The sequence below is a fragment of the Myxine glutinosa genome, chromosome 4 (genome assembly GCF_964187855.1).
Source record: "Myxine glutinosa chromosome 4, kmMyxGlut1.1, whole genome shotgun sequence".
In the NCBI taxonomy this organism is placed as follows: domain Eukaryota; kingdom Metazoa; phylum Chordata; class Myxini; order Myxiniformes; family Myxinidae; genus Myxine; species Myxine glutinosa.
Genome location: NC_136264.1, coordinates 51,583,590 through 51,605,558, shown reverse-complemented (window position 1 = coordinate 51,605,558; position 21,969 = coordinate 51,583,590). Strand labels below are relative to the sequence as shown.

The window sequence follows — 21,969 nt, the reverse complement described above, 5'->3', positions numbered from 1 at the left end:
CAAAGCTGCCTCCTCCCCACTTCGTCTCCCTTCTATCTCATACCTCCACCCCCCCAACCTTCTTCTTTCCTCTGCCCCCCCTCAAACAACCCCTCACTGTGCCTCATCCCTTCACCTTCAAACCTTTCATCCTCCTCATCCTTCCCTTTCTTGGAACTCTTCTGCAATCGCTGACACACTAACAACTGCTCTCCCTACCTCCCCCTCTCATCCTTCATCTTACCCTACTCCTCCCCTCCCCTGTCCTGTACCCGATGCTCCCCCTCTCTCTTCATTAACGGTATGGACCTCAAACATCCGGGGCCTTCGCTCAAACCTGACTGATCTCTCCATACAGGTTGCTTCTGACAATCCAGACTTGATCTGCTTAACAGAGACTTTCCTCCTTCAAGATGTCTCTGATTCCTTAATATCTCTTCCTGGTTACTCCCTCCTCCGGTATGATAGACCTGAGCCTCGGCCTGGTGGTGGGGTGGCTATCTTTATCAAAAACTCTCTTCCTCACTCTCCTTGCACTGCCCTCTCTCCTCCTCACCCCCAGGAGTACCTCTGGCTACGGCTTCCTCTCCGCTCCCACCTTTTGTTCATATGTGTTCTGTACCGTCCCCCAAACAGTGATGACTCCATCTACATTTCACTGTCCGACAACATGGACCAACTTCTATCCACTCATCCCAACACTCTCTTCCTCATATGTGGTGACTTCAATTGTCATCATGCCACCTGGTTGGGTGTGGGTTCCTCTCTCACCAGTCATGGCACCTCAGCAAAGGACTTCTGTGACTCACTGGGATTGACACAATCTGTCAATTTCCCGACCGGATCTCAGCCAATGGAGTATCTTCTCTTCTAGACTTGGTTATGACTAACTTCCCTGCTAATGTCTGCTGCTCTTCTTCTGCTCCAATCGGTTCTTCTGATCATGTGCTTGTCAAAGTGGACATCTCTCTGGCCATTCTCAGAGAGCCTCCTCAGCGTCGACGAGTCTGGCATTTCACTCAGGCCGACTGGGACGGTCTTCAAGCAGCCATCAATCGTCTGGATTGGTCTCCCATCTCCACTGCCTCTGACATCAATTCTTCCTGGGAATTCTTCCAAAGCAAACTGATCTCTCTCATGCACAGATTTATCCCATCTCGCCTTCAGTTGTCTTACCCTTCCTCCCGTCCATGGTACACTGAATCTTGTGGTGAGGCAGTTGCCCTGAAACAACTTGCCTTTGCCTCTTGGGAAGGCTAATCCAACTGAAGGAAATCTCAGTTCTTTCCACCAAGCTCGGAACAAGTGTGTGTCTACCCTCATGAGTGCCAGGAAGCACTATCTCTCCTCACTCAAGAATGAACTCTCAAAACCTGTCTCCTTCCTCCAAATCCTGTGGCGTCTGGTCAAATCCAGTTTCTGGTGTTTGTTCCCCCTCCATCCCCTCCCTTACCTCAATGGCCACACAGTTGACATCGCACGTGACAAAGCCGAATGCCTCAACTCTGTGTTTGCCTCAAAATCCTTAGTCCCAAACCCATCTCTCTCTGTTTCCCACCTTTCCCAGTCGAACCAAACTGCTCCTGGACTCTGTGACCTTCTCTCCTGACAAGGTGGAGGAGTTTTTGTCAAACCTCGACTCTGATTCTGCAACTGTGACCAGATGGCATCAGCCCACGGGTCCTAAAATCCTGCTCTGCCGCTCTATCTCACCCTCTCTCTGTTCTTTTCACCCTATCTTTTGCTCAAGGTCATCTGCCAGCATCCTGGAAATCAGCAAACATTACCGCTTTACACAAAAAGGTGCAAAAACAGATCCTTGCAACTACAGACCAATCAGCCTGCTCCCAATTATCAGCACAAAGTCATGGAATCCAATCATTGCTTCGGATATGAAATCTTTCCTCTTCTCCAATGGCTTGATCTCTGATCATCAATTTGGTTTCAGACCAGGTCACTCTACTCTGGACATGCTGCTTCTGCTGTCTCAACAATGGATGGAGGTCCTCAATGCCAAACAGGAAATCAGAGCTGTCTCCCTTGACATATCACGTGCCTTCGATACGGTCTGGCACCCAGCTCTGCTCACCAAACTCTCTTCCTATGGTATCCATGGAAATCTCCATGCATGCTTGCGGACTTCCTCTCTGGTCGTAGTCAACGTGTGGCCCTGAATGGATTTCTCTCACTCTCCCCCTTCCCCGTTCAGGCTGGAGTTCCCCAAGGCAGTGTGCTGGGCCCTGTGCTTTTTCTGGTCTTTATCAATGATCTCTCCGACTCTCTGGAAAATCCTCTGTATCTCTTTGCTGATGACTCCACTCTCTGCCGCTCCATTCCTCTTTCCTCAGATCGGCAGTCTGCAGCCTCCTCACTCTCTGAAGACCTGGACAAAATCACTGACTGGTCAAACATGTGGAACATGTCTTTCAATCCTGACAAATCTCACACTCTTACTATGTCTCTCCGAAAAGATCGACTGGACAAACCCTCCCATCTACTTTCTCAACAATCCTCTCCAAGAAGTTCTGTCGCTCAAGCTTTTGGGTCTCACCATCTGCCATGATCTTTCTTGGGAAAACCACATTTCCAAGCTGGCCTCCAAAGCCAGGTCGCCGAATGGGCATCCTCCGTCGTGCGAAGTCCTTCCTAGGCACACCTGAGCTCCTCACCACATACAAGGCTTTCATCCGCAGCTCAATGGAATACTGTTCTCCCTATGGGCTGGTGCTCCTGCCTCTCACCTGGCTCGGCTTCACGCTGTTGAATCCAAAGCTTTCAGAATCATTGGAATCTCCCGCGATGAAGCTATCTCTGAGGGCCTTTCACTCACTCACACCGCAGGCAGTGTAGGTGGTCTTTCTGTCTTCTACCGACTCCTCTCCGGCCTTGCTCCCCCAGCTCTCTCTGTGCTCTGTCCCCCAAATATTCCTACAGGTCGCACAAGATCTGCCAGCCACCCCTCTGATGGTTAAACTGCCGAAATCTCGGCTCTCTGCTCACCTTCACTCTTTCATTCCTTCCTTTTCTCCCGCCTCTGGAACAAACTCCCACACTCACTTCAATCACACTCCCTCCCTCCAGGTCTTCAAAACAGCTGTTCACCACCATCTCTTATCTTCCCCATCCAAAACCTTGATCTTTTCTACCCCCACTAATTCACCCCAGATCCACCTTGTTTGAAATTCCAACTTAGGTCTTGGCAGTGTCCATATGTTTTATACCTCTCCCACCCCCCCCCCCCACCCTTCCCATGCCTCCCCCCCAAAGCCCTCTCCCTCCCACAGTTCTCTCGATGTCTCCATGTCTCTCGGTCCCTGCTCTCAAATGTTGTGTTTGTGTCCTTCCCCCTCTCTCCCCATCTTGTCTACCGCTCCCGATGTTATTTGTTTTGTGTGTCTGTTTGTCTTTCTGTGTGATTAATGTTCGCTCTTTCACGAGCCTCGATCTTGTATACAACAAAAAAAAAAAAAAAAAAAAAAAAAAAGAGATAGGCGGGGCCAAATTAAGGACCTACGTGTCCAAAAGCAGCCATGATGCAGACAGGTGGCTTCAGATAATTGGGAGGTGGGGCAGATAGAGGGAGAGAGGGAAAGAGGCGGGGCTGAGAGAGGGGAAGAGGCGGGGCTGAGAGAGGGGAAGAGGGGCTGAGAGAGGGGAAGAGGCGGGGCTGAGAGAGGGGAAGAGGCGGGGCAGAGAGAGAGAGGCGGGGCAGAGAGAGGGGGAGAGGCGGGGCAGAGAGAGGGGGAGAGGCGGGGCAGAGAGAGGGGAGAGGCGGGGCAGAGAGAGGGGGAGAGGCGGGGCAGAGAGAGGGGGAGAGGTGCGGGCAGAGAGAGGGGGAGAGGCGGGGCAGAGAGAGGGGAGAGGCGGGGCAGAGAGAGGGGAGAGGCGGGGCAGAGAGAGGGGGAGAGGCGTGGCAGAGAGAGGGGAGAGGGGGGGGCAGAGAGAGGGGAGAGGGGGAGAGGCGGGGCAGAGGCGGGGCAGAGAGAGGGGGAGAGGCGGGGCAGGGAGAGGCAGGGCAGAGAGAGGGGGAGAGGCGGGGCAGAGAGAGGGGGAGGCGGGGCAGAGAGAGGAGGGGAGGCGGGGCAGAGAGAGGAGGGGAGGCGGGGCAGAGAGAGGGGGAGAGGCGGGGCAGAAAGAGGGGAGAGGGGGAGAGGCGGGGCAGAGAGAGGGGGATAGGCGGGGCAGAGAGAGGGGAGAAGAGGCGGGGGCAGAGAGAGGGGGAGAGGCGGGGGCAGAGAGAGGGGGAGAGGCGGGGCAGAGAGAGGGAGAGAGGCAAGAGCGAGATGGTGAGAGAGTGGGGGAGTCGTGAGAGGGAGATGAGGCAGTATTCAGGTGAAGGAATTAAACATCATGATAAGCTATAAAGACAGTCGGAAGAGGAATTGAACCTGTTGAGATTTCAGAGGCAGATGGTGACTTTGGAGGTGTGCTTTGAGATATGATCTTCCCAACACCACTCATAACTGACGGTGAGACCCAGGAGCTCCAGAGACAACATCTCTGATTGGATGGCCACAGAAATAAATTTGGGGCTTGACAGCTCAACATTACAGCAGCACGAGGTGACAGTTATGCCATTCCTGCCTCAAGATGAATGTTCACAGACAGGTGACAATGTACTTGTTTTATAAATATCGTCAGAGAGGGATGTTACTGCAGCCTGCGTGAGGGAAAGATTGTGGGGACACAACTCGGTTTCTCAACATAGAAGGCAAATCAGACTGAGAGGAATGTTAGATCATTCTGTAAGACTGTGTTGATCCTTCGGCAAGCCAGAAAACGTAAATGTAAAATCTCACGGCTGAACTCAACAAGCAGTCTACTTTCTCAAAGTCGTGATGGCGCCACCTTAAACTCTCCTCCACCTCACCTCAAAATACATCACCAGAGATTCTGCTGAAGCTAATGCAGAATGACTCCACTCGGTGCTCAGTATTTGCCTCCAAATCTCATGCATCCAATCTCACCAGCTCTGTCCCCATTCGACGACACTGTACCCTCTGTCTACTGGACTCTTGGAAGTGTCCTCATCCGAGAAATTTGAGAAAACTATGTCCAGCCTTGACAGCAGACAAGATGGCATCCGTGCCCATGTTCAATCTGTCTTTCTCCTTTTTACACCTCTCCTCTCCACGATAGTCAGCAAATATCACTGCTATCCAGAAGAAGGGTGCAAAAACAAATCATCTGACATACAGACAGGTGTGCTTGCATCTCCCACAAAAATGTAAGCAAAGCTCTCGAATCCATCACTTCTGGCAATATTGTTTTTCCTCTTTTCCTGCAGTCTTTTCATCATTTTCATTTCCATCCCAGTCACTTTTTATTTTTATTTTTATGTATACAGAATCAAGGCTCGTGAAAGAGCTAACATTTATCACACAAACAAAATATATAAAAAGAGGGAGCGGTAGACAAGATGGGGAAGCACACAAACATTTGAGAGCAGGGACATCGGGAGATGTGTGGAAGGGAGAGGGCTTGGGGGTGGGGAGGTGGGGGGGGGGGGGGTGGGAGAAGTATAAAACACAAGGACACCAAGGGCTTCCAGGGCAGAGGTTGGTATTTCAAAAAAGTGGATTTGGGGTGAAATTAGCGGGGGTAGAAAAGATCAAGGTTTTGGATCGGGGAAGATAAGAGATGGTGGTGAACAGCTGTTTTAAAGACCTGGAGGGAGGAGTGGGATTGAAGGGAGTGAGGGAGTTTGTTCCAGAGGTGGGAGAAAAGAGGAATGAAGGAGTGAAGGTGAGCAGAGAGTCTTGATTTTGGCAGTTTAACCATAAGAGGGTTGCTGGCAGATTTTGTGCGACCTGTAGGAATATTTGGGGGACAGAGCCCAGAGAGAGCTGGGGGGGCAAGGCCGGAGAGGAGTCGGTAGAAGACGGAAAGACCACCAACCTGCCTGCGGCGAGTGAGTGAAAGGCCCTCGGAGTTCGCTTCATCGCGGGAGATTCCAATAATTCTGAACGCTTTGGTTTCAACAGCGTGAAGACGAGCTAGGTGTGAGGCAGGAGCACCAGCCCAGAGGGGAGAGCAGTATTCCATTGAGCTGCGGATGAAAGCCTTGTATGTCGTGAGGAGCTCAGGTGTGCAGATAGTGAGAGATCATGGCAGATAGTGAGACCCAAAAGCCTGAGCGACATAACTTCTTGGAGAGGATTGTTGAGAAAGTAGATGGGAGGGTTGTCGAGTCGGTCTTTTCGGAGAGACATCGTAAGAGTGTGAGATTTGTCCGGATTGAAAGACATGTTCCACTTGTTTGACCAGTCTGTGATTTTGTACAGGTCTGCAGAGAGTGAGGAGGCTGCAGACTGCCAATATGAAGGGATGAGGAATGGAGCGGCAGAGAGTGGAGTCATCAGGAAAGGGACAGAGAGGATTTTCCAGAGAGTCGGAGAGATCATTGATGAAGACCAGAAAAAGCACAAGGCCCAGAACACTACCTTGGGAAACTCCAGAACACTACCTGAACATGAAGGGGAGATGAGAGAAATCCATTCAAGGTCACACTTTGACTACGACCAGAGAGGAAGTCTGCAAGCCATGCGTGGAGATTTCCATGGATACCATGAGGAGAGTTTGGTGGGCAGAGCGGGGTGCCAGACTGTATCGAAGGCACGTGATATGTCAAGGGAGACAGCTCTGATTTCCTGTTTGGCATTGAGGACCTCCATCCATTGTTAGGACAGCAGAAGCAGACTGTTGGGCATGTCCGGTTGGCGGGCATGTCCTTCTTTTCAAAAGTGGACCTCATACGTGGCTACCATCAGGTCCCCGTCAGGCCGGAGGACATCCCGAAGAAGGCCGTCATCACGCCATTCGGACTTTTCGAATTTCTTCGGATGCCCTTCGGGTTGAAAAATGCGGCTCAGGCGTTCCAGCGACTAATGGACAGCGTCTTGCGCGACTTGGATTTTGTGTACGTCTACCTGGACGACATCCTCGTCGCCAGCGCGTCCCGCGAAGAGCACCTCCACCATCTCCGCACGCTCTTCGAAAGCCTGGGCCAGCATGGCCTCATCGTGAACCCCGCCAAGTGCCGGTTCGGCGTCGCCGACATCGACTTTTTGGGGCACCGCGTCACCAGGCACGGGGCCATCCCCCTGCCGGCCAAGGTGGAGGCGGTGAAGGGGTTCTGCGCCCCCGCACGATCAAGGGGCTCCAGGAGTTCCTGGGCATGGTAAACTTTTACCATCGGTTCCTGCCCCGCATCGCCCAGCTCCTGCGCCCCCTGCACGAGGCCCTCCGAGGGAAGCCGGGCAAAGGTGACGTTACCTGGACCGAGCAGATGGACGCGGCGTTCGCGGGCGCGAAGCTCGCCTTGGCTAACGCCACCATGCTCACGCACCCGGCGCCCAATGCACCGATCGCCCTCACCACCGACGCCTCGGACTACGCGGTGGGCGCGGTGCACGAGCAATGGGTGCGTGGTGCCTGGCAACCGCTGGCGTTCTTCAGCCGGCAGCTTCGCCCGCCTGAACGCCGTTATAGTACCTTCGACCGCGAGTTGCTCGGGCTTCACCTGGCGGTCAGGCACTTCCGCCATCTGCTCGAGGGCCGTGCGTTCACGGTCTTCGTCGACCACAAGCCACTGGTCTTCGCGATGGGCAAGGTCACCGAGCCGTGGTCGGCCCGGCAGCAGCGTCACCTCTCGGCCGTGTCTGAATATACGACGGACATCCGGCACGTCGCGGGGAAGGACAACCCGGTGGCGGATTGCCTTTCCCGGTCCGTCGCCCACGCAGTCCACCTCGGCATCAACTATGCCCGGATGGCGGCGGACCAGGCCGCCGACCCCAGCGTCCAAGCCTTGCGGACCGCCGTCACGGGCCTCCGCGTCGCCGAGATGCCGTTCGACGGCGCGGGCACGGCCCTCTTGTGCGACGTCTCCCTCGGGCGGCCTCGCCCCATCGTGCCCGCGGGCTGGGAGCGCCAGGTTTTTGACGCCATCCACGGCCTGTCCCACCCGGGCACGAAGGCCTCCCAGAGGTTGGTCGCCGACAAGTTTGTCTGGCATGGCCTCCGGAAGGCCGTCCGCGGTTGGACCAGGACGTGCCTCGCATGCCAGCGCGCGAAGGTGCACCGACACACCCGGGCCCCATTGGCCCCGTTTACGGTGCCGGAACGTAGGTTCGACCACGTTCACGTGGACCTGGTGGGACCTCTGCCCCCCTCGCGGGGTTTCACCCATGTCCTCACAACGGTGGACCGCACCACCCGGTGGCAGGAGGCCGTGCCTTTGGTGGCGACGACGGCGGCGGACGTCGCGCAGGCGTTCATCGCCACCTGGGTCGCCCGGTTCGGCGCCCCCTCGGACATCTCGTCCGACCGCGGCCCCCAGTTCACCTCGGAGCTCTGGGGGGCGGTCGCGCGGGGGCTCGGGGTCCAGCTGCACCGAATCACGGCCTACCACCCCCAGGCCAACGGCCTGTGCGAGCGGTTCCACCGCTCGTTGAAGACCGCGCTCCGGGCCACACTCCGCGACGACGGCTGGGTCGACAGGCTCCACTGGGTCCTGCTGGGCCTCCGGACGGCACCCAAGGATGACCTGCGCGCATCCGCGGCGGAGTTGGTCTTCGGACAACCGCTGCGGGTGCCGGGCGAGTTCCTCCCCGACCCCACGGCACCATGGTCCGCGGCGCAGGAGCGCTCCGCGCTGCAGGAGACCGCCCGGAGGTTCGCCCCGGTGCCGACGACGCACCACGGGCACCCACCTATGCACGTCGCCCCGGAGCATCGCACCGCGGAGTACGTCTTCGTCCGGCACGACGCCCACTGGGCACCACTGCGGCCCCCGTACGACAGGCCTTTCCGCGTGCTGGAGACCGGGGTGAAACATTTCACCTTGGACATCGGCGGTACTCCCGACCGCGTCTCCGTGGACCGCCTCAAGCCGGCCCACCTCGACGTGGACCACCCACCGCCGGTGGCTCGGCCCCGCCGGCACGCCGCCCCCCGGCCCCGCACCCATCCCGGGTGCAGCCGGAGGCATTCCAGCGGGCATCGCTGCACCCCGGACGCCGCCAGTCGCCAGAGGGCGCTTCGGCCGGGTCATCCGTTTGCCCGGCAAACTGACCCTCCAGGTGCGCGGGAATTCTGGGGGGGCGCGTGTGGCGGACACGAAAGCTCACTGGTGTGATGGCATCATTCCGCGCACCAAGTGGGCGGCGGTCACGCCCGAGGGGTAGACGTGGCCTCGGGATATACACGGGGCATACAGCCCCGAGCACGGCAGTGCTACAGTAGGGCTCTTTCAAAAAGACTCTTTTAATTCACCGCGTTGTCCGCTTCCTCCTTGGTAAGCAAGTAGCGTGCATAGCACCGCGCTTCAGTGGGTTATAAAGGATCTTCTTCTTCATTTTTGACGGACGTACGGTGACATATTGAAGTGGCTTCACCGCTTAAAAACACGACGTTTTTTGTCATCACCCAATTTTGCTAGTGCGGAATCTCAAAGACCACTTGGCCTTCTAAGATGTTCTTGCAAAATAATAGTGTTCCTGCACCGACGTTGTTCACCTGATATATGATTTGGGTCCTTGACCTACTTTTTCGAATTGACCTAATTAACAAAAAACACCTTTTTGATCATGACTTGAATAATCTTCTTCTGGTTTTCATGATGTTAGGTGTTCTGGATGGGTTGTAGATGGGGACACATTTTCTTAACTTACACTCCATTACTAAATGTTGAAGATCAAGGTCACATGGTGGTCAGACAATCATATGCCCATCATTGGCTGGTGTGCGCTGGGGTTTGCTTACCCGAGGCAATCGCTTTGTGATCCCAGATATTCAGTTTTTAACTGGAATGCATGGCACGCCTTACCTTGTCACTGTCCAACGTATTCTGTGAGGTTCGTAACGTTATGGAAATTGTGTCCAGCTGAATGCTGCCATCACCCTGGCTGTCTCCGTCCTCACCGCCACTGTCCCTATTGCAGGACAGCTCAGTCAGTCTCAAACATGTATATTTAGCCACTAAATGGTAAATCTAAATTTAATAGTCTAAACCTAATTGGCAATGTCATGAATATGTCATGTACAAACTATGTTGAAACAACAATACGGAATATGATATCTAAGAGAAAAAAATAGACATCATAATAATGAGTCTCACAATTGAGTCAAAATAATGAGTCCTTTCTCTCACAATTCACAAAAATAACTGAAATTACTAAGTTATTTACTTACTTACTTGAGAACCACATTTAGAGGCCATTTTCCCCCGCAGAGCAGGGGTTGGCCTTTTTTGGGCACCGTGGTCCCCTTTTTTGAAGCAATGTTTTATGGCCGGATGCCCTTCCTGCCGCCAAACCTGTTGGTCGTCAACCCTGTTGGTCGCCTCTTGCGACACACAGGGAATTACCAGTGAGCTGGTGCTCAATTTGCCGACCTCGGAATGATGACAGACTGAGTCAACCCCCCCCTGGCGTTAATTCAGTGATCGACCAGCATTCAAACTCAGGATCCTAGGATCCCAAGCCGGCACCCTAACCGCCAAGATTCGAACCCAGGATCCGAGGATCCCAAGCCGGCACCCTAACCGCTAAGAGACCTAGGAGAGCCCCCGTTCCACCCTCTGAAACATGCATATGGAGAAGACAACCAACGACAGCAACTATCGGGTATGCCTCTTCACAGTGGTTACACCTCCCCCCCCCCCCCCCCTTCCCGCAACACAAAACACAAGTCGGGGACGCAAATTTCCCCATTCTTCCCTGCTGCCCGGATTCGTCAAGGCAGTGCGGTCACGGTCAGAGTGCTGATCAGTCACCATGGACCGGCCCTTTCCCTCTTGTCTCTCTCTCCTCTCTCTCGGCCTCTAACTCTGTCGTGGGGGGAGGAGGGGCGGAGGGGAAGGTACACCATCCTAGATGTGGGGGATCTCTGGATTTCTCCTGGGAGATCAATCAGCTATCTCTGTGCCACGAGCTTATTCAAGAGAACTGTCTCGGGCTATACAACAACAATCAACACACACACACACACACACACACACACACACACACACACACACACACACACACACACACACACACACACACACACACACACACACACACACACACACACACACACACACACACACCAATGTAGGATTTATATTTGAATACACCCCTCTCTCTCCCAAAATGAAGTAATAAAATAGTGAGAACAAGCATTCTGAATATTGCGCTGCAACACATGTCCACTACCGGCAGTCTGTCGTCCGGAAAACTGTTGGGGAAATTACCAAGGGTTATTTATCCACAGGTTCTGAATCGTTCCCAATCGCTAATTACCTCAGGACAGGGTCACCTGTGATTCGCACTCGGGACTTCGATTTATACACCTTGCAGACAGGTCAGCAGAAGCACCAGAAAATAAGTTGTTGATAAAGAACCTTTCGAGTCGCTAAATATCAGTAATTTATTATATTTTCCGGTTCACGATCAATGATCGATGTGTATATATATATATGTTGCTCGGCTTGGCTCCGCCCCTCTCTGTCGCGCTGTTGACGTTCGCAGACGAGGCTGAGGGCGTGCGGTGCGGCTTGAGGAGAACTCTAGAATAAACAAGAGATATCCTTTTTAAAAAAAATTTATTTTCATTTATTTAACGATATCTGCCAAACCACGTGCCCTATCGCAAATTCCAAAAGGTCATTTTAGTAGACTGACATGCCGAACAGATCTGTGAAGTTTCCCCTCGATTGGATCAAAAATGAATGAGGAGCTCGGTTTTAAAGGTTCATGCTTAAATACATCATAACTCTGAAACCATGTGACGCATGACGTCATGCTCATACGTATGCGTACGTATGCGATTCTGCCTGCAAAGTTTGGCCTCGATCTGTTCAGCCGTTGCAGAGAAAAAGGGGTTTTCGTGTTTTCACGAAAAACAAATAGGGTGGTAACGTGACCTGTGACGTCATAATTACCATTAAAATATTCTACAGACCGAGTCCCTCCTATGGTGAAAATTTGATCTCAATCGGTCCTATTATTGCAGAGAAATAGGTTTTTAAAGGAAATTAAAACTTAAAATGGCACTGAGTTAAGGAGCATCACAATTATCAGAATTCCCAAAGTTCAAAGTGCCATAACTTTGTCAAAAATGATCGAAACGTCGTGAAGTTCGAACTTGATCTGTAACGTATCATGAGGAAACCATCTGCCAAGTTTGAAATCATTAGCATTAAGCGTTTAGGAAAAAAGTCCAGAAAACTGTTCTTTGCGTGACGGACTGACGGACTGACGGACTGACAGACTGACGGACGGAGGGACGGCGTGCAAACCTATAGTCTCCTCCAGTGTACACCGGTAGGGGACTAATAACAAAATGGTGCAAATCTGTTTTGTTCTTCAGGAAGATCGTTATGTAATGAAGCCCAAATAAGGGTAGACATGACACAGTAGAGATTGCGAAAGATTACATTCAATATGTGTACATGTTTATGAAAGCGATATTAGCTTATTATAACACACCAGAAGGTACAGCTGCACAGACCGTGGGTGTGTGTACACATGCATTCCTCACCGTTTGGAAGATCCTTTCTGTTTGACACCCGTGGGTTTGGGCAAATGGATGGGTTCCTTCAATGCGCCCTTCAGATGAATCGTCCGCTCCTGGATCACCTCACGGATGTGCTTGATCCAGTCCTGTTTGGTTTGAATGCTGGAGGCCTGTCAAGCAGAATAATTGGTCTCAGTAAGATTGCAATATACTAAGTGGACACTTTGGTTGTGATACACTAAGTAGACAAGTCTCATTTAAAATGTTGAAAAATGTACCTGTAATTGCATTTTTTGGTGTTTGACCTTTTAATCCCACCACAGTGAGCAGGACCAAAAGTGATGCTGCTACCGCACCTCCTTGCCATTTGGTGATCATAACTACTGAGATTGGTGAAGTTCTGCCAAACCGTTTAGGAAGAGATAGCGTGACGGATGGACAGACAGACAGAGAGGGAGCCGATGACAATACCCCCTGAAGTAAGGAATTAGGAAGTAAGGAATAAGCCTCGGTTTTTTTTTATAGTAATATCATTTTCGTAATAATGATAATGTAACGTTAATTTATATAAACTAGGGCATGCCCGTACGTGGGTGCAATGCCCGTACGTGGGTACGTGGGTACGTGGGTGCGAGTACGGTGACAATCCCCCCCCTCTATTTACATGAAATGGTTTGGTCCATGAAATGTTTTGGTCCATTCGCAACGCCAAAGCGAACGGCGAACGCTTTACATGAAATGGTTTGGTCCATGAAATGTTTTGGTCCATTCGCAACGCCAAAGCGAACGGCGAACGGCTTGCGAGTACAGTGACAATCCCCCCCCCTCTATTTACATGAAATGGTTTTAATTAGTTTTAAAACATAGTTTAACGCCAACATAGCGGCAACATAGTTTGCCAACGTGAAATAAATGAATACGCTCTCAAATGTGCCGTCCGAGGCAGAGTGTGTTCGCCACGTTCGGCACACGCGATAGCTCGCTGCTCTCTGATTGGTTGAATCATTTTTTGGACATAGCTCGGTAAGTACTTGTCCGATTAATATGAAACCTTGAAAAGGCACATCCTCGGGTCCCCAGCAATATACCTGGCAAGTTTAAAGTATATCGGACCCGTGGTTGTCGAGAAACAGCGGTCACAGACAAACAAACAAACACACATACAGAGATTACTGGAATTATAGATAGACTAGGGCATGCCCGTACTATATATAAGCTAGGACGTGCCCGTACGTGGGTGCCCGTTCCTTGCCAAAAAAAAAAAAAAAAAAAAAAATTTGTGTAGGGGTGTGTGTGTGTAAACATCCTAGGGCGTGCCCGTACGTGGGTGCAAAAAAACATGCGTGCAAACAACAACAACAAAAAAAAACTTTGAAACCACGTGGCAGTAACGACCACAGAACCCCCCCCCCTCTATTTACATGAATGGTTTGGTCCATTCGCAACGACCACAGAACCCCCCCCCTCTATTTACATGCAATGGTTTGGTCCATTCGCAACGCCAAAGCGAACGGCGAACGGCTAAATCGCCATAGCTCGGTAAGTACTTGTCCGATTAATTTCAAACCTTGAAAAGGCACATCCTCGGGTCCCCAGCAATATACCTGGCAAGTTGCAAGTATATCGGACCCGTGGTTGTCGAGAAACAGCGGTCACAGACAAACATACAAACACACATACACACATACACACATACACACATACACACAGAGATTAATGGAATTATAGATAGATAAACGCGAGTTGTCTTTTTTTTTCTTCTTTTTTTTTTTTTGTACACAAGATCGAGGCTCGTGTAAGAGCTAGCATCAATCACAAAAAACAACAACGAATGGACACACAAAACACAAAAAAGGGAGCGGGAAGCACACAAGTACAACAGTAGAGAACCGGGACAACGGAAGATCCGTGGGAGGGAGAGGGCTTGGGGGGAGGAGGCATGGGAAGGTGGGTGGGGGGGGAATGTATAAAACACATGGACACTGCTGGAACTTCCAGGAAAGAAAAAAGTCGGTATTTCAAAAAAAGATGGATTTGGGGTGAATTAACGGGAGAAGAGGAGATCAAGGTTTTGGATGGGGGAAGATAAGACATGGTGCTAACAGCCGTTTAAAAGACCTGGAGGGAGGAGTGGGATTGAAGAGAGTGAGGGAGTTTGTTACAGAGGCAGGAGTAAAGAGGAATGAAGGTGAGCAGAGAGTCTTGATTTTTTGCAATTTCACCAGGAGAGGGTCACTGGCAGATCTTGTGCAACCTGTAAGAATATTTGGGGGACAGAGCACAGATAGAGCTGGGCGATCTAGGCCGGATAGGAGTCGGTAGAAGACAGAAAGACCACCTACCCGCCTGTGGTGAGTAGTGAAAGGCCCTCAGAGTTAGCTTCATCGCGGGAGATTCCAATGGTTCTGAAAGCTTTGGTTTCAACAGCGTGAAGCCGAGCAAGGTGTGAGGCAGGAGCACCAGCTCAGAGGGGAGAACAGTATTCCATTGAGCTGTGGATGAAAGCCTTGTTTATGGTGAGGAGCTCAGGTGTAGAAAGGAAGGACCTTGCAAGGTGGAAGATGCCCAGTCGGCGACTGGCTTTGGAGGCCAGATTGGAAATGTGGTTTTCCCAAGAAAGATCATGGCAAATAGTGAGACTTAAAAGATTGAGTGACAGAACTTATTGGAGAGGATTGTTCAGAAAGTAGATGGGAGGGTTGTCCAGTCGGTCTTTTCTGAGAGACATAGTAAGAGTGTGAGATTTGTCAGGATTGAAAGACATGTTGCACTTGTTTGACCAGTCTGTGATTTTGTTCAGGTCTGCAGAGAGTGAGGAGGCTACAGACTGCCGATCTGAGATATGAGGAATGGAGCGGCAGAGTGTGGAGTCATCAGCCAAGAGATAGAGAGGATTTTCAAGAGAGTCAGAGAGATCATTGATGAAGACCAGAAAAAGCACAGGGCCCAGAACACTGCCTCGAGGAACTCCAGCTTGAACAGGAAGGGGAGATGTGTGTGTTTGTCCGCGTTTTATTCAGAGATGGCTGAACGGATCTTCATCAAACTTTCAGAGGTTCGTCAGTGAGTGCCTGGGAGTGTTTTAGGCAAAACAAAAAAAAATTGAAAAAAAAAGTTCGTTTTTTTGGAGTAAAAAAAAAAAAAAAAAAAAAAAAGGCTCGATAGTGCCGAAGCCTTTTTAAATTAATGACAGTTATACAAAAGTACACATTCGCATAAATAAATACAAAACAATCACCAAACATTTGAATACAAATAAATGAAACAATTCCGGAAGTGTACGAAGTTGGTAGTACGGCTTCTTCTTCCTGATCGGCAACACACTTAACCTTCCACCCCTCCCCTCCCCTTCCCCCCGTGCCCCCCCTTCCCCCTCTCCCTGCCCCTTTCTCTCCTCCCTCCCCCCTCCACCCCCTCGCCTCCCCGCCCACCTCCTCCCGTCCCCTCCCCCGCCCGGCAACACCGGGTATTCTGCTAGTATTATAATAAATGTAATCGCAACACGAATCCCTTCGTACTGACTGCAAAGTTACTAGAGGTTAAAATATATCTTCTATATAAAATATATCTTCTATATATTGAAGTAGCGGAAGTTTTGTATCATGCTACATCATTTTGTCTGTCTTCAACAGTCAACACGCAACAACAACATACAACATGGATTCCCAGAGAGTTCACAAACACATAGGCCCACCTTAAGCACAAGCTTATTATCAGATGTTGGTGTGCGTCCCACCCACAGAGTGAACTTGCAAGGGTCACCTTCCACGTGGTCTGATACACTCAGTTCTGAGGTCTGTCAGAAGGGAGACATTGTGGTCCATGATGTGAAGAATGTGAAAGAAAGAAAACTCCAACATTTTAACTCTGAACGCTTTTTTCTATCTCCAACCCTCCCCCCCCCCCCCCCCTTCTCGACAAAGGCCCTCAGGATACTTGGATGTCTTTGGATTTGGTAGTGCGACAACCTATGATGGTCGTGGCAAACTCTGGTTGTCATAATAACGATTTATTGGAGGAAGAGAAGTCTAGAAAACGAAGCATCGTACAAGCACCTCGGAGTAAAAGAGAGCCACCAAATATGTCATCAACAAATGTGCAAAACAATTACCAGAGAATACCTACATAGAACGAGGCTGATCCTGAAAACATACCGATCTCCAAAGAACAAAATCAAAGCCAGAAACCAACTCACAATACCAATATTACAGTACAGCTGCAAAACAATCCTCAAAAGTAGTTAGCTTTCTCTAATCAGTTACAAGTTTGTAAATAATTGAAAACTGAAAATGAAATACGTAATTGGAAAATGAAAAAATTGAAAATTTAAAAAAAAAGAAAAAATAAATAAAATATATTTTAAAAATTAAATATTTGAAAAAGAAAAAAGTAAAATGATAAATAGTTGGTAACAAAAGAATTTAAATAAAAAAATACAATTAAAATAAGAAATATTTGAATTCTTCAAAGAAAAAAGAAAAAGATTTATTTTTGAGAAAGTTTTTTTTTCTAAAAGCGGGATATCACAAGCACCATACTAAACTTAATGCCTCTCTTCTGAACCGTAATAATAAGGTGTACATGAAGGTGTAGTGACTATTTGCCTCACCAATAGCTTGTTCTTGTACAGGTATTTGCTGTTGCCAGAGGAGTCTTCAATCTCTTTGCTGAAAATGAGGGACATTTCGAAGAGGAACAAGCGCCGTTTTCGCCCTTTTCGAATGAGAGTCTTGGGGTCCCACACTTGGAATGACTCTCGCAGGATGAGCTCGCCCTGGGCATCCAAGTTCTCGTCAAATCCTGTTGAACAGACGACTAAGTAAATCCACTACGGTTTGTGGTTTTCTTTTGAACTTGCAAATTTTGCATCAAACTTGTGAATTTGCAAAATAAAGTCCACAATACCCAATACACAAACACTGAAAGTCTAAGGAGGAAAAGGTATCCGTCGGTAATGATAAAGTAAAAGTAAGTTCAAGGGATGACCTGGGTGAAGCGTACTTGTGTTTGACCTGTCGGGTCTGGATTTGATCCTCGATGCGACGATGAACGGTCTTCCTGGTGGTAACTCGAGGCAGGTTGTTGCGTCAATGAGTGTACCGTCATCTGGAGGGACGTTCATCTGGGTGTCCTGTGTGCTAGCATTCGCTGGTGGACGTGAAAGATCCCACAGTCCGTAATGAAAAGGTACGCCATTGTATGTCGATACCCTGGCCCAACTGCTTCCCAAATACGCAGCAGCATTGCGTCAGTGGCACCACCATGCCACAGAAATGATGCAACAAGCAGACTGCATTCATAACTGCATCCTGCTCCAATACGCATGCATTCCCCTGAATAAGTTAATCCACACACTTATGATAAATAACATGAGAAGATTAAGGGTCTCACCACAAACAGACGTGCATTTAATATACAGTTATGACGTCGTCCTTGTCAATCTTTCTTTTGAAGAAAACACACACACACACCAGGGCTATCCTTATAAGGAAAGCTTCTTCTTCTTCTCTTGAGGGGCAAGGTCCAATGGTACCGATTTTCTATCCTGCCTTGACCATGATATTTCTCCACTCTCCAAACCAGCCCCACCATGTTGACAGCCCTCCTCACACAATCTTCCTTTCTCAGCTGCGGTCGACCTCTTTTCCTCCTTCACTCCCACAACATATCCACTCTCTTTTGCCATTCTCTCTTCCTCCATGCGCACCAAGTATCTAGCCCAAATGGACACTTTTTTATGGCCTGGTGAGAAGGATAACATTTGGTTTCTTGGAAACTCAGTGAGGGCCAGAAAAAAAAACACCCAGAAAACAATCAACTGGATATTACACTGAACAAGGATCACTTTATCGGGAATCAGGATCACTTTGCCTTGCAAAATAAACTTCACTGTGAAGTATTTTACTCGATTTTAACAATACTGCAATGTAAAAAAAATCAACACAGACGACAAGTAATTTCCAAGTGTATTCGCGAAGACGCGCACGCTGCTATCAAGTTAATGAACCTCAGTAAATCAGACTTTATCAGCATTATAATGTGTGTAGCAGAGAGAAAACGTTTTTGTTGAAATTAATCAGAAACTGTGGCCTACCGTCCAGCACGCTGAGATGCATCGCATCATTGACTCTCTTTTGGGCACTCAGCATCACCGCAAGAGCCTCCTTCAACTCCCCAGTGCCGTCTTGACAGCAGGTCAGAAGATCCTACCGGGTAAAGACAATTAGGCACAAAACATCAAGGAAATCCCTGTTATGGTATTACTCCATATTTTGGTCTGTCGTACAGACTATCGTATGGGACACAAAGGATTTTCCGATCACACGAACCCGGGTTACACTCCCCCTAAAATAGATTAATTAATTATGTAAAATGATTAAAAATCACGGGTCAACCCGGGTTACCGTGTGGTGGATCATATACAAAGTTTCATTTAAAAATTTACAGTGCCCATGCGCTTTATACCTGTCCCAACCCCCCCCCCCCCCCCCCCCACAGCCTTCCCATGCCTCCTTCCCCCCAAGCCCTCTCCCTTCCACAGATTTTCTGTTGTCCTTGTTCACTGCTGTTGTACTTGTGTGCTTCCCTCTCTCTCCCCATCTTGTCTCCCGCTCTTTTGTGATTGATGTTAGCTCTTACACGAGCCTCGATCTTGTATACCAAAAAAAAAAAAGGGCGGGGCCAAATATTACACTGCTCTTTCACCTACTTGCACCATGTGATGATCATAACCACCAAGTTTGGTGAAGGTCTGTTTAACCGTTCAGGAAGAGACAGCGTGACGGATGGACGGACAGAGACAGACAGACGGACGGACGGAGCTGGTTACAATATGCCCCCGTTTTTTTTGTATTTTTATTTTTTCAAAAAGTGCGGGGATAATAACCACATGAACAGTATTAACAAAAAAAAGAAAAGACATTGCTATTAGAAAATACAAGCCTGGTGTTGGGCTCGCGGCTAGGGTGCCAGCTTAGGATCCTAGGATCCTGGGTTCGAATCCCGGTCGATCGCTGAATTAACGCCTGGGGGGTTGACTCAGCCTGTCATCCTTCCGAGGTCGGCTAATTGAGTACCAGTTCACTGGTAATTCCCTGTGTGTCGTAAAAAGGCGACAAACAGGGTTGGTGGCAGGAAGGGCATCCGGCCGTAAAACATTGCTTCAAAAAGGGGACCAAAAAACAACAACAACCACGGTGCCCGAAAAAGGCCAACCCCCGCTTTGCGGGGAAAAATGGCCTCTAAAGGTGTTTTTTTAATTTTATTAGAAAATACAGATGCAGAAAGGGATCATTCTGTCCATATAGCCTTGGAAAAATGTTTCCACCACAACAAAAATCTGAGAAATTGAAGCCTTTGGTGTTTAAAAAACAACATTGTGTGAGTTATATTTGTGGTTCTTGCATTCGTTGAGGAAACCAAGCAATGCAAAAATGGACTCAAAAGGGGACAGTCACGGATACCTTGAGAAGAAGCTGGTACTTTGTGAGCCTCTGTAGAGGTGTAATGAGGTAGGATGAAATGCAGTGACGCAAGCCGTGCCTCAGCCGGGTCTCCTGGGAGGAACAGAAAAACTTATGGTTAAAAGATTCCCTGAACAACTTGACCACCTGCAAATTAACGCCATTATGCGGCCGCTCCGCAAACCTCGCCGACATGTTGAAGCATTCCGACTAGAACATGTAATTTGACGTGAACGCGTCACTAGATATGCCTCTGCCCGCGTTACATGCCAACGCCACCGTTACGTTTGATATCAATTAAAGGTCGCATGAAAAAAATCGAAGGTCACATTAGAAACAGTGTGAGAGAGAAAAGAGAGATAAGTAGGAGAGAGACATTAGATGCTTCTAACTTGGGTTATGATCTAGAAAATGGTGTTCAAAGGTCACATGACCTTTGACCTGTTGAACCCAAAATCCAATCAGTTCGTCTTTGTGTTACAGTTCATACTTTTCCCAAGTTTGGTTGGAATCCCTTGAGTGGTTCACAAGTTATCACGGTAAGAAAAATACGACACGCACGAAGTGAAGGACGGACGACGTGAAAACACAACGGTGCCGGAGCCTTCGGCTGTGGAGGTATAAAGGAAATGGAAACGAAGTGGGCTCAAAAAAGCTCACACGAGGTGGAGCAGAAGTTTGAGGGAGGAGGTTTGGGTGATAGAAGAGCTGAAGTTGAGCATCATAAACAGAGATACAATATAGCACACAGATTGGCCATTTTGGAACAACATTCTCTCACTTCAAACTGGTAATTCCCTGTTTGTCGTTAAAGGCGGCAAAAAGGGTTGGCGTCAGGAAGGGCATCCGGCCGTAAAACATTGCTTCAAAAAGGGGCCCAAAAAACAACAACAACCATGGTTCCCGAAAAAGGCCAACCCCCGCTTTGCGGGGAAAAATGGCCTCTAAAGGTGGTTTTATTCTCTCACTTCAAAGAAGGTCCGACCGTGATCCATGAAGAGCTGCAAAGAGTCCGGCATGTTCGTGCAGTAAGAAACGTACATCTGAAACTTGTGAGCCTGCAAAACGTTGTGGGGGGATAAGGGGGACAGGGCGGGGGGTCGGTAGAGGAAACGGGTTAATAAGGAAGAGATCTTCAGCCATAAAATAATATAAAATGTTTGCAGATACAGATTTTATATGAAATGAAGGATGGGACTAGATTTTACAATAGTTGTACCGTTAGGCACATCTATCTGGTCGATTCCTTTGGATACCGAGATTCCAAGCTGAAATCCCAAATTTTATCCTGATTTGTTTGTAGTCTGCTCATGTTACCATGGTAACTCAAATGAAGATCATCATTTGTCTTATGTGAAGTAAACAAGTGTACCACAATGGTAACCAATGCCACAGCCGCACTGACTAACCCAAAGACCGCACTCACCCAGGTCACAAAGCAATGTCCAACATCCTCAGGCAGATGCTCGTACTTCTCCAGCTCTTTCAAGAAGATCCTGCGCATGGATCAAACACGGATATCAAATGTGCTCATCAGAGTAAGATTGTGGCTAAAAACACAACAATCCGATTCATCAATTCTCCTCAACCATTCCCAAAGGCTCGAGTGCTGCGGTTCACGGAGAACGTGCAATGCAATCCCGGGTAGAGCGGATTCACCACGTACTTGTTGTGGAACTCGTGCAGCTCCTTCATGTTGCCAAACACAATTTCTTCCTTTTTGAAAATACCAGGCGGAATTTCCTCAACGCCGCTTGACATTTCCCATAAATAAATCTGCAAAGAGGTTTCGCCACAGAGACACATCCACGTCATCAAATGAGTCGCTCGTGTTGGGACAAAAAAGATGTGAATTTTTTTTTAAATCTTCTAAATACGAGTATGCACCTGAACGTATCATCTTCAATTCGAAACACCCACACGCAAATCAATATTAATCACAAATAGCCGAACATTTGTGTCCCTAGATACACATCTAGGCTGTCTTTCCCTCGCGGTCCCCCTGTACTGTCTTTCCCTCGCGGTC

The 21,969-nt window shown here is 49.2% G+C and overlaps 1 protein-coding gene across 1 annotated transcript in view; it reads right to left on the bottom strand.

Moving 5' to 3' along the window:
- LOC137424632 (kalirin-like) overlaps positions 1-21,969 on the bottom strand; it is a 31,593-nt gene that overhangs the window by 1,189 nt on the left and 8,435 nt on the right. The window contains exons 4-13 of the mRNA XM_078775219.1: positions 21,610-21,719; positions 21,370-21,439; positions 20,912-21,001; positions 19,944-20,036; positions 18,575-18,686; positions 17,467-17,628; positions 17,090-17,280; positions 16,175-16,276; positions 12,505-12,650; positions 9,809-9,914 (exon numbers count right to left, since the gene is read on the bottom strand). Coding sequence (XP_078631345.1) covers positions 9,809-9,914; positions 12,505-12,650; positions 16,175-16,276; positions 17,090-17,280; positions 17,467-17,628; positions 18,575-18,686; positions 19,944-20,036; positions 20,912-21,001; positions 21,370-21,439; positions 21,610-21,719 — 1,182 coding nt within the window. The remainder of the gene's footprint in view (positions 1-9,808; positions 9,915-12,504; positions 12,651-16,174; positions 16,277-17,089; positions 17,281-17,466; positions 17,629-18,574; positions 18,687-19,943; positions 20,037-20,911; positions 21,002-21,369; positions 21,440-21,609; positions 21,720-21,969) is intronic.